Source organism: Anomaloglossus baeobatrachus, chromosome 4 (assembly GCF_048569485.1).
Source record: "Anomaloglossus baeobatrachus isolate aAnoBae1 chromosome 4, aAnoBae1.hap1, whole genome shotgun sequence".
Lineage (NCBI taxonomy): Eukaryota > Metazoa > Chordata > Amphibia > Anura > Aromobatidae > Anomaloglossus > Anomaloglossus baeobatrachus.
Genome location: NC_134356.1, coordinates 444,026,104 through 444,042,227, shown reverse-complemented (window position 1 = coordinate 444,042,227; position 16,124 = coordinate 444,026,104). Strand labels below are relative to the sequence as shown.

The 16,124-nt window shown below is 43.9% G+C and overlaps 1 protein-coding gene across 1 annotated transcript in view; it reads left to right on the top strand.

The window, feature by feature from the left end:
- Nucleotides 1-15,453, top strand: part of HCN4 (hyperpolarization activated cyclic nucleotide gated potassium channel 4) — a 337,166-nt gene extending 321,713 nt beyond the window's left edge. Inside the window, exons 7-8 of the mRNA XM_075345552.1 lie at nucleotides 10,553-10,717; nucleotides 12,679-15,453. Coding sequence (XP_075201667.1) covers nucleotides 10,553-10,717; nucleotides 12,679-13,775 — 1,262 coding nt within the window. The 3' untranslated portion in view covers nucleotides 13,776-15,453. The remainder of the gene's footprint in view (nucleotides 1-10,552; nucleotides 10,718-12,678) is intronic.
- The last annotated feature ends 671 nt before the right edge of the window (nucleotides 15,454-16,124 follow it).

Genomic DNA, 16,124 nt, shown 5'->3' with positions numbered 1-16,124 from the left:
ATCGCATTTCAGGCGATGAACCGGCAGGCCGAAAGACTTCTGGAGCGATGCAAGTCGCTCAGCTGCGGCGCTTGAACGCCGGAAGTGAGCAGACAGTTTTCGTGCCCTGTTCAGAAGGCCATCTAGGCCGGGATAGTGTGTTAAAAATTGCTGCACGACAAGGTTCAACACGTGAGCCATACAAGGTACGTGTGTCACCTTTCCCAGGCGAAGGGCCGCACCCAGGTTTGCAGCATTGTCGCACACGGCCTTACCAGGCTGCAGGTTGAGTGGAGACAACCATTTATTAAACTCGGACCGCAGAGCTGACCACAACTCCTCAGCTGTGTGACTCTTATTACCAAGACATGTCAAGCTAAAGACCGCCTGATGCCGTTGCGCTCGGCTGCCAGCATAGTAATGAGGCGTGCGTGATTCCTTCTGCGCAGTGAGAACGCTGGTGGCCTGACCAGGCAGGCTTGGGGCGGAGGTGGAGGACCCAGATGAGGTGGAGGATGCAGAAGCTGTGGCGGAACTTGGACAGACAGAGGATTGACACACAAGTCGTGGGGACGGCAAGACTTGTGCAGCAGACCCTTCACCATCTATCACCATAGTTACCCAGTGCCCAGTCAGCGACATGTAACGTCCCTGTCCATGCTTACTGGTCCAAGTATCGGTGGTGAAATGCACCCGTTCACACACAGAGTTTCTCAAGGAAGCGGTGATGTTGTGTGCGACATGCTGGTGTAGCGCGGGCACACCTTTCTTAGAGAAGTAGTGGCGACTAGGCATCTGGTACTGGGGCACAGCGACAGACATAAGGTCTCTAAAATCCTGTGTGTCCACTAGGCGGAAAGGCAGCATTTCGGTAGCCAACAGCTTACAGAGGGATAGAGTCAACCTCTTAGCTTTGTCATGGGTCGGAGGAAGTGGCCTTTTATTTGACCACATCTGAGGGACAGAGATCTGGCTGCTGTGTGTAGACGGTGTTGAGTAGGGTGTCCCTGGAAAAATGCAGGTTTGTGAGGAAAGTGCAGGCGGAGACATGATGTTGCCTTCATCCAACGTTGGTGCTATCGATGTCTGAGAGAGCTGTACACACTCACTTGTTTCCCCTTCCAAACCAACTGACGACCTTACAAGCAAACTGCCTGTTGCGGTTACAGTGGTGGAAGTTTTGCGTGGAAAAACAGGTGTGACAGCTGTCCCCACAGTCCTAGAAGATGACGAGCGCGCGGATGCACTGGAAGGGGCGGGCGGTGGATGGTTCGCTCCGCTAGCCGGCATTGCAGCACGGTGAGCTTCCCACCGAGACTTATGATATTTATTCATGTGACGATTCATGGAAGAAGTTGTCAAACTGCTGAGGTTTTGACCTCTACTAACAGAATCATGACAAATGTTACATATCACATGAGTTGGGCGATCTTTTTCGATGTGAAAAAAGGCCCAGGCTAGGCAAGGCTTAGAGGCCATGCGACCTGTTGATCCACCCCGAATAATGCTCATAGGCAGAGTGGTGGCTGAGGATGCAGTTGTAGACGTGCTACCAGTGCTCCGACTCTGTCCAGGAAGGCGCAAGGTAACTTCGTCGTCGGTTGCATCCTCCTCCACCGCCTCTGTTGACCTCCTCGAGTGCCTGACTGGGGGTTGACAGTAGGTGGGATCTAGAACGTCATCATCAATTGTTGTGTTTGCACTCCCCTCCCCCTCAGACCGAGCCTCTTCTTGCCCTGACCGAATATTTAAGTTGTCATCCCAATCGGGTATCTGCGTCTCATCTTCATCAGTGTGTTCCTCATTGTCTATAACCACAGGTGTTACAGTTTGTGACAAAGGGTCAACATTATGCTCAGAAACTTGGTCCTCACGGCCTGAATCTGAGTCACAAAGGTTCTGGGCATCACTGCAGACCATTTCCTGTTCTGTACTCACTGTAGCTTGGGAGCAGACCTCTGATTCCCAGGCTATAGTGTGACTGAACAGCTCTGCAGACTCAGCCATCTCAGTTCCACCATACTGTGCAGGGCTGATGGAGACTTCAGAGCTGGGAGAAATCAAGTGTGATTGGGATGACAACTCAGAGGAATGGTGTTTTTTGGATGCGGTACTTGAAGTGGCTGAGAGGGCACTTGTTGGACCACTTGAGATCCATTCAAGCATTTTCCTTTTTTGCCCATCATCTACCTTTGTTCCTCTTGTTCGTGTCCGTAAAAAAGGGAGCACATCGGATTGTCCACAATAAGTAGTAGACATCTTACTTTTGCTAGTAGATGGTCTATCTTCAGCAGATGATAATGGAGCTTTGCTACCTTCCCCACTGACAAAACATTTTTTGCCTTTTCCACCACGCCTCTTCCCCTTTCCACCAGCATCTGTCATTTTGCCACTCATGTTGATTGCGACAAGATTGTGGACTGAAAATGTGGTAGTAAAAATTGAGAGGTGGTGAAGATTGCAGTGGTGGTCTAGCTTTATTAACAGCAGAATAATAAAGAATAAATATCCCTGACAATGTAACTTAGTTATAATTCGTTGGAGTGTGCAACGCAGGCAGACGTGCTGCAAATGTCTTGGCACTAGTGGGACTATAGCAAAGTCCAATAGCCACGTATAGGATGCCACTAGGTACACTGAGTGTTTGCTAGTATAATGGCTTCGTTATAATTAGTTGGAGTGTGCAACGCAGGCAGATGTGCTCTGCAAATGTCTTTGCACTAGTGGGACTATAGCAAAGTCCAATAGCCACGTATAGGATGCCACTAGGTACACTGAGTGTTTGCTAGTAAAATTGCTTAGTTTAAAAAACTTGGAGTGTGCAATGCAGGCAGATGTGCTCTGCAAATGTCTTGGCCCTAGTGGGACTATAGCAAAGTCCAATAGCCACGTATAGGATGCCACTAGGTACACTGAGTGTGTGCTAGTATAATGGCTTCGTTATAATTAGTTGGAGTGTGCAACGCAGGCAGATGCGCTCTGCAAATGTCTTGGCACTAGTGGGACTATAGCAAAGTCCAATAGCCACGTATAGGATGCCACTAGGTACACTGAGTGTTTGCTAGTATAATGGCTTCGTTATAATTTGTTGGAGTGTGCAACGCAGGCAGATGCGCTCTGCAAATGTCTTGGCACTAGTGGGACTATAGCAAAGTCCAATAGCCACGTATAGGATGCCACTAGGTACACTGAGTGTTTGCTAGTATAATGGCTGAGTTTAAAAAACTTGGAGTGTGCAATGCAGGCAGATGTGCTCTGCTAATGTCTTTGCACTAGTGGGACTATAGCAAAGTCCAATAGCCACGTATAGGATGCCACTAGGTACACTGAGTGTTTGCTAGTAAAATTGCTTAGTTTAAAAAACTTGGAGTGTGCAATGCAGGCAGATGTGCTCTGCAAATGTCTTGGCCCTAGTGGGACTATAGCAAAGTCCAATAGCCACGTATAGGATGCCACTAGGTACACTGAGTGTGTGCTAGTATAATGGCTTCGTTATAATTAGTTGGAGTGTGCAACGCAGGCAGATGCGCTCTGCAAATGTCTTGGCACTAGTGGGACTATAGCAAAGTCCAATAGCCACGTATAGGATGCCACTAGGTACACTGAGTGTTTGCTAGTATAATGGCTTCGTTATAATTTGTTGGAGTGTGCAACGCAGGCAGATGCGCTCTGCAAATGTCTTGGCACTAGTGGGACTATAGCAAAGTCCAATAGCCACGTATAGGATGCCACTAGGTACACTGAGTGTTTGCTAGTATAATGGCTGAGTTTAAAAAACTTGGAGTGTGCAATGCAGGCAGATGTGCTCTGCTAATGTCTTTGCACTAGTGGGACTATAGCAAAGTCCAATAGCCACGTATAGGATGCCACTAGGTACACTGAGTGTTTGCTAGTAAAATTGCTTAGTTTAAAAAACTTGGAGTGTGCAATGCAGGCAGATGTGCTCTGCAAATGTCTTGGCCCTAGTGGGACTATAGCAAAGTCCAATAGCCACGTATAGGATGCCACTAGGTACACTGAGTGTGTGCTAGTATAATGGCTTCGTTATAATTAGTTGGAGTGTGCAACGCAGGCAGATGCGCTCTGCAAATGTCTTGGCACTAGTGGGACTATAGCAAAGTCCAATAGCCACGTATAGGATGCCACTAGGTACACTGAGTGTTTGCTAGTATAATGGCTTCGTTATAATTTGTTGTAGTGTGCAACGCAGGCAGATGCGCTCTGCAAATGTCTTGGCACTAGTGGGACTATAGCAAAGTCCAATAGCCATGTATAGGATGCCACTAGGTACACTGAGTGTGTGCTAGTATAATGGCTTCGTTATAATTAGTTGGAGTGTGCAACGCAGGCAGATGCGCTCTGCAAATGTCTTGGCACTAGTGGGACTATAGCAAAGTCCAATAGCCACGTATAGGATGCCACTAGGTACACTGAGTGTTTGCTAGTATAATGGCTTCGTTATAATTTGTTGTAGTGTGCAACGCAGGCAGATGCGCTCTGCAAATGTCTTGGCACTAGTGGGACTATAGCAAAGTCCAATAGCCACGTATAGGATGCCACTAGGTACACTGAGTGTTTGCTAGTATAATGGCTTCGTTATAATTAGTTGGAGTGTGCAACGCAGGCAGATGCGCTCTGCAAATGTCTTGGCACTAGTGGGACTATAGCAAAGTCCAATAGCCACGTATAGGATGCCACTAGGTACACTGAGTGTGTGCTAGTATAATGGCTTCGTTATAATTAGTTGGAGTGTGCAACGCAGGCAGATGCGCTCTGCAAATGTCTTGGCACTAGTGGGACTATAGCAAAGTCCAATAGCCACGTATAGGATGCCACTAGGTACACTGAGTGTTTGCTAGTATAATGGCTTCGTTATAATTTGTTGTAGTGTGCAACGCAGGCAGATGCGCTCTGCAAATGTCTTGGCACTAGTGGGACTATAGCAAAGTCCAATAGCCACGTATAGGATGCCACTAGGTACACTGAGTGTGTGCTAGTATAATGGCTTCGTTATAATTAGTTGGAGTGTGCAACGCAGGCAGATGCGCTCTGCAAATGTCTTGGCACTAGTGGGACTATAGCAAAGTCCAATAGCCACGTATAGGATGCCACTAGGTACACTGAGTGTTTGCTAGTATAATGGCTTCGTTATAATTTGTTGGAGTGTGCAACGCAGGCAGATGCGCTCTGCAAATGTCTTGGCACTAGTGGGAATATAGCAAAGTCCAATAGCCACGTATAGGATGCCACTAGGTACACTGAGTGTTTGCTAGTATAATGGCTGAGTTTAAAAAACTTGGAGTGTGCAATGCAGGCAGATGTGCTCTGCTAATGTCTTTGCACTAGTGGGACTATAGCAAAGTCCAATAGCCACGTATAGGATGCCACTAGGTACACTGAGTGTTTGCTAGTAAAATTGCTTAGTTTAAAAAACTTGGAGTGTGCAATGCAGGCAGATGTGCTCTGCAAATGTCTTGGCCCTAGTGGGACTATAGCAAAGTCCAATAGCCACGTATAGGATGCCACTAGGTACACTGAGTGTGTGCTAGTATAATGGCTTCGTTATAATTAGTTGGAGTGTGCAACGCAGGCAGATGCGCTCTGCAAATGTCTTGGCACTAGTGGGACTATAGCAAAGTCCAATAGCCACGTATAGGATGCCACTAGGTACACTGAGTGTTTGCTAGTATAATGGCTTCGTTATAATTTGTTGTAGTGTGCAACACAGGCAGATGCGCTCTGCAAATGTCTTGGCACTAGTGGGACTATAGCAAAGTCCAATAGCCACGTATAGGATGCCACTAGGTACACTGAGTGTGTGCTAGTATAATGGCTTCGTTATAATTAGTTGGAGTGTGCAACGCAGGCAGATGCGCTCTGCAAATGTCTTGGCACTAGTGGGACTATAGCAAAGTCCAATAGCCACGTATAGGATGCCACTAGGTACACTGAGTGTTTGCTAGTATAATGGCTTCGTTATAATTAGTTGGAGTGTGCAACGCAGGCAGATGCGCTCTGCAAATGTCTTGGCACTAGTGGGACTATAGCAAAGTCCAATAGCCACGTATAGGATGCCACTAGGTACACTGTGTGTTTGCTAGTATAATGGCTGAGTTTAAAAAACTTGGAGTGTGCAATGCAGGCAGATGTGCTCTGCTAATGTCTTTGCACTAGTGGGACTATAGCAAAGTCCAATAGCCACGTATAGGATGCCACTAGGTACACTGAGTGTTTGCTAGTAAAATTGCTTAGTTTAAAAAACTTGGAGTGTGCAATGCAGGCAGATGTGCTCTGCAAATGTCTTGGCCCTAGTGGGACTATAGCAAAGTCCAATAGCCACGTATAGGATGCCACTAGGTACACTGAGTGTGTGCTAGTATAATGGCTTCGTTATAATTAGTTGGAGTGTGCAACGCAGGCAGATGCGCTCTGCAAATGTCTTGGCACTAGTGGGACTATAGCAAAGTCCAATAGCCACGTATAGGATGCCACTAGGTACACTGAGTGTTTGCTAGTATAATGGCTTCGTTATAATTTGTTGTAGTGTGCAACGCAGGCAGATGCGCTCTGCAAATGTCTTGGCACTAGTGGGACTATAGCAAAGTCCAATAGCCACGTATAGGATGCCACTAGGTACACTGAGTGTTTGCTAGTATAATGGCTTCGTTATAATTAGTTGGAGTGTGCAACGCAGGCAGATGCGCTCTGCAAATGTCTTGGCACTAGTGGGACTATAGCAAAGTCCAATAGCCACGTATAGGATGCCACTAGGTACACTGAGTGTTTGCTAGTATAATGGCTTCGTTATAATTTGTTGTAGTGTGCAACGCAGGCAGATGCGCTCTGCAAATGTCTTGGCACTAGTGGGACTATAGCAAAGTCCAATAGCCACGTATAGGATGCCACTAGGTACACTGAGTGTTTGCTAGTATAATGGCTTCGTTATAATTTGTTGTAGTGTGCAACGCAGGCAGATGCGCTCTGCAAATGTCTTGGCACTAGTGGGACTATAGCAAAGTCCAATAGCCACGTATAGGATGCCACTAGGTACACTGTGTGTTTGCTAGTATAATGGCTGAGTTTAAAAAACTTGGAGTGTGCAATGCAGGCAGATGTGCTCTGCTAATGTCTTTGCACTAGTGGGACTATAGCAAAGTCCAATAGCCACGTATAGGATGCCACTAGGTACACTGAGTGTTTGCTAGTAAAATTACTTAGTTTAAAAAACTTGGAGTGTGCAATGCAGGCAGATGTGCTCTGCAAATGTCTTGGCCCTAGTGGGACTATAGCAAAGTCCAATAGCCACGTATAGGATGCCACTAGGTACACTGAGTGTGTGCTAGTATAATGGCTTCGTTATAATTAGTTGGAGTGTGCAACGCAGGCAGATGCGCTCTGCAAATGTCTTGGCACTAGTGGGACTATAGCAAAGTCCAATAGCCACGTATAGGATGCCACTAGGTACACTGAGTGTTTGCTAGTATAATGGCTTCGTTATAATTTGTTGGAGTGTGCAATGCAGGCAGATGTGCTCTGCAAATGTCTTGGCCCTAGTGGGACTATAGCAAAGTCCAATAGCCACGTATAGGATGCCACTAGGTACACTGAGTGTGTGCTAGTATAATGGCTTCGTTATAATTAGTTGGAGTGTGCAACGCAGGCAGATGCGCTCTGCAAATGTCTTGGCACTAGTGGGACTATAGCAAAGTCCAATAGCCACGTATAGGATGCCACTAGGTACACTGAGTGTTTGCTAGTATAATGGCTTAGTTAGAATGAGTTGGAGTGTGCAGAGGACAAGAGGGTACAGTGGCAGGATTGTGGTGCTCTGGGTAGAGGAATGGAAGCCTGCCTTTCTATTCCCTCCTAATGGTGAAATGCAGGGAGGAAATCCCTGACCTGGGCTACACAGACGCTGTTGCTGTTTGCAGGACCTGTCACCTATGGCTCTCTGACCCTGCCGGTACGAGCCCTTAAAAGGACTGCTAGAATGTGCTCTCCCTAAGCTGTCTAACGCTGTGTATGCAGCGCATACAGCTGTATCGGCGATAGGACAAAGGACGGAGCTGCGACAGTGATGTCTGACACCAAAGACGCAGAAGGCAGATAATGGCGATCGTGAAGAAAATGTCCGGTTTTATAATGCAGGGACATGTGACATGCAGATCCTATCACACATGCCGTTGCTTCTCTGCCTCAAAGTCCACTTAGGTGTGTGTGTGTCTGTGATTGGCTGACATGCTGGCCAGCCCCACAAGACGCGCGCGCTTAGGGAAGGAAGACAAGGAAAAAAAAAAAAAAAATGGCGATCGCCATTATAGAAACAGCAGTGATCTGAAGGCGCTGTTCACGCACACTATACACTGAAATGTGATAATAGTTTGATTCACAGAGTGACTTACACTATTACAGCAGAAACCAAGCTAAGATTTAGCTGTTTTTTGGCTGCTAGAACCGTTCTCGAACGTTTCTAGAACTATCGAGCTTTTGCAAAAAGCTCGAGTTCTAGTTCGATCTAGAACATGCCCCAAAATCACTCGAGCCTAGAACTGGAGAACCACGAACCACGAACCGCGCTCAACTCTAATAATGAGCAGGACCATATGAAAACACCACTTACCCGAGACATGTCTGAACCGCTCCCATGCTGCCAGGACTGACAACCGCGAATAAAGGCAGCCCAGGTGCCAGTGTGTGTGGCAGAACCACACACACCAGTACAATGTCAGGACTGGCCCTCACAGTGCCAGACCAGCAAAATGGATGAGGGCGGAACAAGGTTCAGGCAGGTGGTGTTTTAATAATTTATAATATAGCGTTAGGGACCCCCCTATAGAGATTTGCCGTGACGGGGCAGGGGGCTCAAATCATTGATCAATCATTTGAAAAAAATCTCATTGAATTGTTACAGTAGGAATGAATTTGTGAATATTACACTTTTTATTTCTTCATTGTTGCATGCCATTCATAAGCAGTGCTGGCTCCCCTCCATTTTTCTTCAATTAGAAATGTAGTATAGTTCTCATGTCTCTTACCTCTTGTGCAGGGCATTGCAGCTTGAGAATCCACGGTTGCGACCATGAGCTACTAACTAATTCACTATATGTCACAATATATGACTATATTTGAAATGCATAGAGAGAAATATCAGCCAGTACTAGGTGTGAGTGTAAATGTTTCAGTGGAGGCTGTCCCTGCCAGGAAAATTACTTCAGTATTTGTTAGAGTTAGAGATGAGTGGACCTGTGGATATTTGGGTTTGCCGGGTTTGTACCGACTTGAAAAAAGAAGTGTTTGTTTCAAGAACTGGTCTTGATCCGAACTTGACACCAAACCCCATACAAGTCAATTGGGACTCGAACGTCTGTGCCGAAAATTACTGTAAAATGTTCATAGTAAGGGCTAAGGGCCAGCAAAAGGAAGCAAAATGGGGGTAAGAACAGAATAGTTATACATACCATGTTTGTCGGAAGATAACACAGGAGTCAGCTTATTCTCTGGGCCCGCTCATTAAACTACTTGATTATTCACTGCTTCGGTGTCTCTGATTGGTTGCAGTCAGTTTGCTTTATTGTAGTGTAAAAATAACCAAATAATTTAAAACATGGCATGGGCTCCCTCCCTATTTTTGATAACAACTGGCTGCAACCCCCAGTGCTTCACCTTGGCTGGTTATCAAAAATAGACGGGATCCCAAGCTATGTTTTTAAATAATTTAAAAAATCGGACCACTGGGGTTTTATATTCACAGGCTGGTTGAGACTCATGATCATTGGCCCTTCCTAGCTTTAATTCTGGCATTTTTCCCGACTCATCCCATTTGCCCTGGTGAGGTGGCAATTGGGGTAATACATGGGCTTGATGATAGCTGGGATTAGTCAAAAATCACCTCACCATTAAGGCCTAGGTTAGTAATGGTGAGGTGTCTATAAGACACCCCATTACTAACCCTATAAGTCAAAAGAAATAGACACAAATCCAGAAAAATTCTTTATTTGAAATAAAAAACACAGACACTTTCTTTCACCCCTTTACTAACCCCAAAAACATCTTCGCTGGTCCAACATAATCCACAACGATGTCCCACTACGATCCTCAGTTCTGCTACATCCGGAAGCTGCAATAAACAGTGACAGTGGAAAACACGATCACTCACTGCAGCATCTGGAACACACTGAGGGTACCATGGGAGCTCCTTGCTATGAGAAGCGGTGACATCAGTGAGGTCATCTGAGGTCACAGCTGGTGGTTCTCATGGCACCAACAGTGACTTTTTTAATTTTTTATTTTCCAACTGATGTATCAGCCAGTCACATCCATGCCAATACCTGACATGGCTGTGATGGAGCTGAAAGTGCCAACACTGATAAAGCCTGACAACAAGAGTTATTCGGATGACAAACCCGAACAGGAACTAGACATATAGGTAAAAGTCTGTGTTCAGGTCCAAGACATGTAAATTGCTACAAACAGTCTACAAGTTCTTACATACTTAGAAAAATGTTTCCATTTGAGTTTAGTGACAGTTGTTATTAGTAATGATAACTGATATGTTTTAAAACACATATTTCAGAAATCTGCCTGCTGACAAGAGGAAGGAGAACTGCAAGTGTAAAAGCTGACACATATTGTCGATTGTACTCACTGAGTGTAGACCACTTTAATGAGGTTCTGGAGGAGTATCCAATGATGAGGCGGGCATTTGAAAGTGTAGCACTAGACCGCTTGGACCGAATCGGTGAGTTATTTTCATTTTGGCCATAACCAATAATTACAAAATGCCAATACATTTGTCAACATTAGTAACAGATAAGATTACCACAATTAAGCTCATTATTAATTATACCTGAGCCTATATAAGGAAATGTTTATATGAAATGTGCTATCTCTATTTTCCTCTTTTGATTTCTAATCCTCAACATGGACAAGAATTCATAATTTTACCAAAGCCATTCAACTCCTTTACCAGAACTATCAATCATTTATAGCTCAACATTTTCACCAATTTACTGCATTATTAGTAATTCAAATATAAGGAAAGAGTAAATGCTTGCAAGAGAAATTTTGTCTATGTTGTTTTAGAAATTAGAATTTCTGATGGCCACTTGAATTCTGCATTCAAGAGTAATATTAAACTTCAGGAGGTCAAAGAGTAGGTTTGGGAATGAATTCTGAAAGGGGTTTTCCTACAAAAAAAATCATTATAATCAATAGATCTTATAATAATAAGTTTAACAATTGCATGTGTGTAAAAAAAATGTTCTGTGTCTGACCGTACAGGATGGCCTGATCATACGACAGCTCCTGGGAAGGGGAGGAAGTAAAAGGGAATATACAGACAGGACAGCATGGGATCACAGCTAGCTCTTTTTGTGAGGGAAAACATTTCCATGCTTGTTTTTAAACAATATTTTACTTCAATGAAAGAGCCAGCTGTAATCCTGTGCTGTCCTGCCTGTATACTCTATTGCTTCCTCCCCCAGCCAAACGCTGTGATCAGACCATTTCCCTGTACGGTCAGACACGGCCATTACACAGCACATAACAGGGACACATTTATAGGATTATCTCAGCACAGGAACATTTTTTAACTCATCCAGTTGTGGAACTTATTTTGATTCTAAGATCTATTGATTAAAGTTAACTTTGTTTGTCGTACACCCTTTTTAAGGATGGGTTGGATACTTAAATATCAAAATTCATTCTTCACCTTCTTTATCTTTGATTGTGAATTTTACTATTTTGTCTCATGTATTATAGAGAACTTGTTTTTCATATGAACAAGTTTTGTAGCTGTTGGATGCAGTTTTTTTTTATTACAATAAAAGAGTAAGTAAAGACAAGTAGCAAGATTGTTAGTGCCGTGGTTAGCAGAGTTGTAAGATTGGGAATGGAATTGTGATGCAATTGGTTTGATAGTGCAGATGATGAGGTGTGGTTTGGAGAATATTGTGGAAAGCCTTTCGTCATTTAATGGGAGCCTCTTAGCTGATTTATGCTGCCTGAATCACATACTGCATGGATCAGGGATCTGCTCCGTAATTCCAGCAAAGTTTGTTTACTCTGGATCAGTTCCACAGGAATGAATCTGAGACTCGCTTTGTTATTACAGCCATCTATATGTCACTCTGAAATGCTATAGCATTTTAAAGAAAACATACTTTAAAATGTTGGCCAGGGACGGTGAGACCAGTATGACTAGTCCAAAAGACAGGGCCTTTCTCTACACTATATTATACTTGACTGACAGGTCTCTCCATATACAGACAAATAGTGAGAGGCCTGTCATTTAAGGGAAAAGGTAGAAGTGTGTCAGAGTGAAATATATTTATATATACGGCTGGAATGATGCATCTGTGGCTCAGGCAGCTTGAATAAGTTTAGAGTTTCCCTTTAAGTTGTGGAAGTAAGCGACTAGAGAAGAGAACCAGGCAATTGTAGAAAAGGGGTTGTAGACTGTACATAAATGCTGTTTCTAATAGTGCCATTTTGTTTGTTGCAATACATTGTAAAATCATCAACTGACATGAGAGATGTGGGATGGGGCACAGATAGAGAATAGACAGTTAAAAGTGACATTGTACAAACTTTAAGCACATTCTTTAAGTTCTTGTACAGTATTCAAACTTAGAACTCATGTGCTGTTAGGTGACAGTCTATGGTGTTTATTTTGTTGACAGAAATGTGTCTTTATTTCAGGTAAAAAGAATTCTCTTCTCCTACACAAGGTGCAGCATGACCTTCGGTCAGGGGTGCTGAACTACCATGAAAATGAGATTATTCAGCAGATTGTACAACATGACCGTGAGATGGCCCAGGGACCCCGCTGCACATTTTCAGAGGCAGACTCTGCTCCAACTCCTCCAACTCCTGTAATATGGACACCTCTCGTTCAAGCACCTGTGCAAGCAGCAGCTGCTACTACATCAGTTGCTATACCTTTAACTCACCAGCGGATACCAGCTAACATCTTCCGACCGCCGAATTCTGCATTAGGAGTAACAGCTCGGCAATTCCAACATTTGCAGAGACAACCTTTTTCTTTACACATAGCAGGAGCTGAGGCCCCATTGTCGCAGCAATCTTCTTATCATGTTCATCAACTGGCGGGTTTTTCTGCAGCAGCCTGTGTGAGTCCCAGGCCACCATATAATGTACCATATTTTGACAAGGGTCCACCACAAAAGCTATTTCCTACCAGCTCAACTCCAGCTGCTTTTGACACATCACAGTGGTCTCTAGGACAAGTAGAATCCCCTTGTCAACCAAGACTATCACACTCTGACCAGCAACTCCCAAGTCCCACTTTTAGACAATCAATAGGCTTGAAAGCCCAATCACCGGGTCGGCCTTTACCTGGAGCTTCAGAGCCATTATGGGTGTTACCACCTCCACTTCAGAGATCAGACTCTCCTGGGAGTTCACCTTTAGCATTAAGCCCAGGCCCAAGCCGAACCACTCAGGTCTGTGGTTCTTCCAGGTCTCTTCTCCTTCCTCAAATAGCTCCCATTGTGTCCCATCCAAGCAACTGCAATGCTCTGCCCCTTAATAGACTTAGGCAAGATGGTCGTCCCATTTCTGTTTCTCAACCTTCTTTGCCTCAGCCAGCACCAGGGTCACCACATTTTCCCCAGCAGTTCACTCCAGACTTTACTTTATTTCCTAGAGGAGGAAGTCAAGATCTAAGAGGCCACACCACGTTGCCTCAAAAAGGATCTGCAGAATTTACATTTGGAGCAAGTGCTGCTGGTGTAGAGGACCTACCCTTCCACTCAAAACTCCCTTGTAATCTATGACCTTTTCTATTGCTAGAGATCTGCAGATTGTTCCCAACAAGAGACACGTAGAATATTTTTGAGATTGCATACTGTAGTGAAAGGGTAGTTGGCAGGCTAATAATTAATTTTGCCACCAATTATAAATAACTTGGCATTTGTACAGCACATTCTAACAACAATGGTGCAATCAACGTAAAAGATTATTACATCTATACGATCAAAAGATATGGTGTTCTCAAGCCGCTAAAGGACTGATTAGCTAACAGCAATTTATCATGAGGTTGCAAATGGAAATTGCCTTTTTATGATGACTAAAGAATTGCTAAAATGTATGTATGACATTCTGCTGTATGCTTTCCTAGCTGTCACAAATCTACAAATTCCTCTAGTTTTAGATCCTTGACTTTGGTTTAATTGTAAATCAAAACAGCTTTGCAGATCTTTTAGCAATGAATAAGGATTAAAGTGACTGGAAGGTATAAGTTGGCATAAACACTCCTTCAGACGTTAAAGTCAAGTGTCCTCGTTTAATGGTGGGAATGACCTGCCCCTTGCAATAAGGCACCTGCTTTATCTGGACACCATTTTCATCAGTGTTCTGTATTGATCAAATGTTTTGTAGCCTCCAGTCATTGCCAGTGGCACAAACAGTTAATTTCCTAGAGATATCTATGAGAGGTAAGATTCTCTAGTACTTGTCTCATGAGTTTGAAAGCACATTATTCATTGGGATACACCTTTCATTCCACCTAGTGTGTGTGTGTGTGTGTGTGTGTGTGTGTGTGTGTGTGTTTGTGTGGTTAGCTAGTGGGACATGAAGGCAAGCACATTAATACTTGCCTGCATAAGCAATATTATGTAACATTTTGTCCTTGTGCCTTCACTTCCCCAATGGAGTCAATTGAACGGGAATGAACCTTGGGGAGCCCCATACTGTCCGCTAAGAAAACGCATCTGAGACATGGGGCATGCCATAACTGTAGCCTCATGCCAATTTCAAAATATGCGCTTTCCTTGTTGCAATAAGGCACTGCCTTGGCATGGGTTGTGCAATGCAGACACTCGTATTGGAGAGTGCCTTATTGCTGCTGAGTTACAGATCAGCGGTGTGATATCCAGCTAGCATCTTGCTTTATTCCTGTGTGCACAGACACTACTTCACCAAGTGGTTCTCCTAAAGCAGGGAGCCATCTGACTGGAGGAGACTGATCCTGCTGGAGCCATTACTTTCTGTTACATTAAAAATGAATTGGGGAGATTTCAGCTTTATTCACCATTTCTCTGCCAGAGGTATGTCGCGCTCTGTAAGCCTGTAACTGCAGCAAGGCATTTGTTGTATTTTTAATTTTAGCTCATAAAATCAAATTAAAGGAGTCATTTTGGATTCCTTGATCTTCTCTAACTACCGTGGCTCATTTAAAAGGCAATGTGTCAGCAGGTTTTTGCTACCTCATCTGAGAGCAGCATGATGTAGGCAAAGAGGCCCTGAATCCAAGGATGGATCACTTAGATTACAGGGTGCAGCCGTTCTGACACAATCAAAGATTTTAGATTTTGCATGTAGCAGAGCCGAGAGAGCTGCTCCCACCCACACCAGGCTTGTAGTGTACATTTCCATAGATAGTCAGGGTCACTATGTTTCAATTTCGACCCTCGTCGGAATTTTTTGGAGAGTATGAAAGCTATACATTTCTGGAAAGGTTATTGTATAAGCAATAAGAAAAACAATGTTTCCATTTTCCCTGACTCATATGCGGACGCCATATTGGATTTCACAAAATGGCTGACTTGACATCAATTTTCCTTTATATATATCAGCTTGTAAATAATATAAACATACTTGATTTTAATAAACATACATTTTCAGGGCAAAGAACTGCAAGGGTATCCAAATAAATACTCTACATTCAACTAAAAATTATTTTTATTTTTTTTTTCCAATTTAAAATTTTTTATTAAATTTTCATATGCATACAATAAAAGAACATGAGACCATGTAATGATAGACAGTTTTCATCAAACATCTGGACAATATTAACCTGTCATTAGAGTCATAATGGATTATCAGTCATTGCGGTGACACATGGGTCCTCATTTTAAACCGTTAAAACCAGTAAAAACCAGTAACACAGAGAGGAAAGACAGAAAAGCGTAGCAGTCATGAGATGTAGGAAAGATAGCGTAAGTCGGAGAGAAAGGAGGAAAAACAGAAAGTAGAGCGCGGTGACCGGGGCTAATACACTGTCCGCTGGACCAAGACCATTCGAAAAGATGGTGTATGTCGTCTGAAGAAGAGAGGGGGCCGGGGTGCTTGTTCTTCAGGAGTTACATTAGATCCAAGAATTTTTTACTAGACAGAAAAGATTC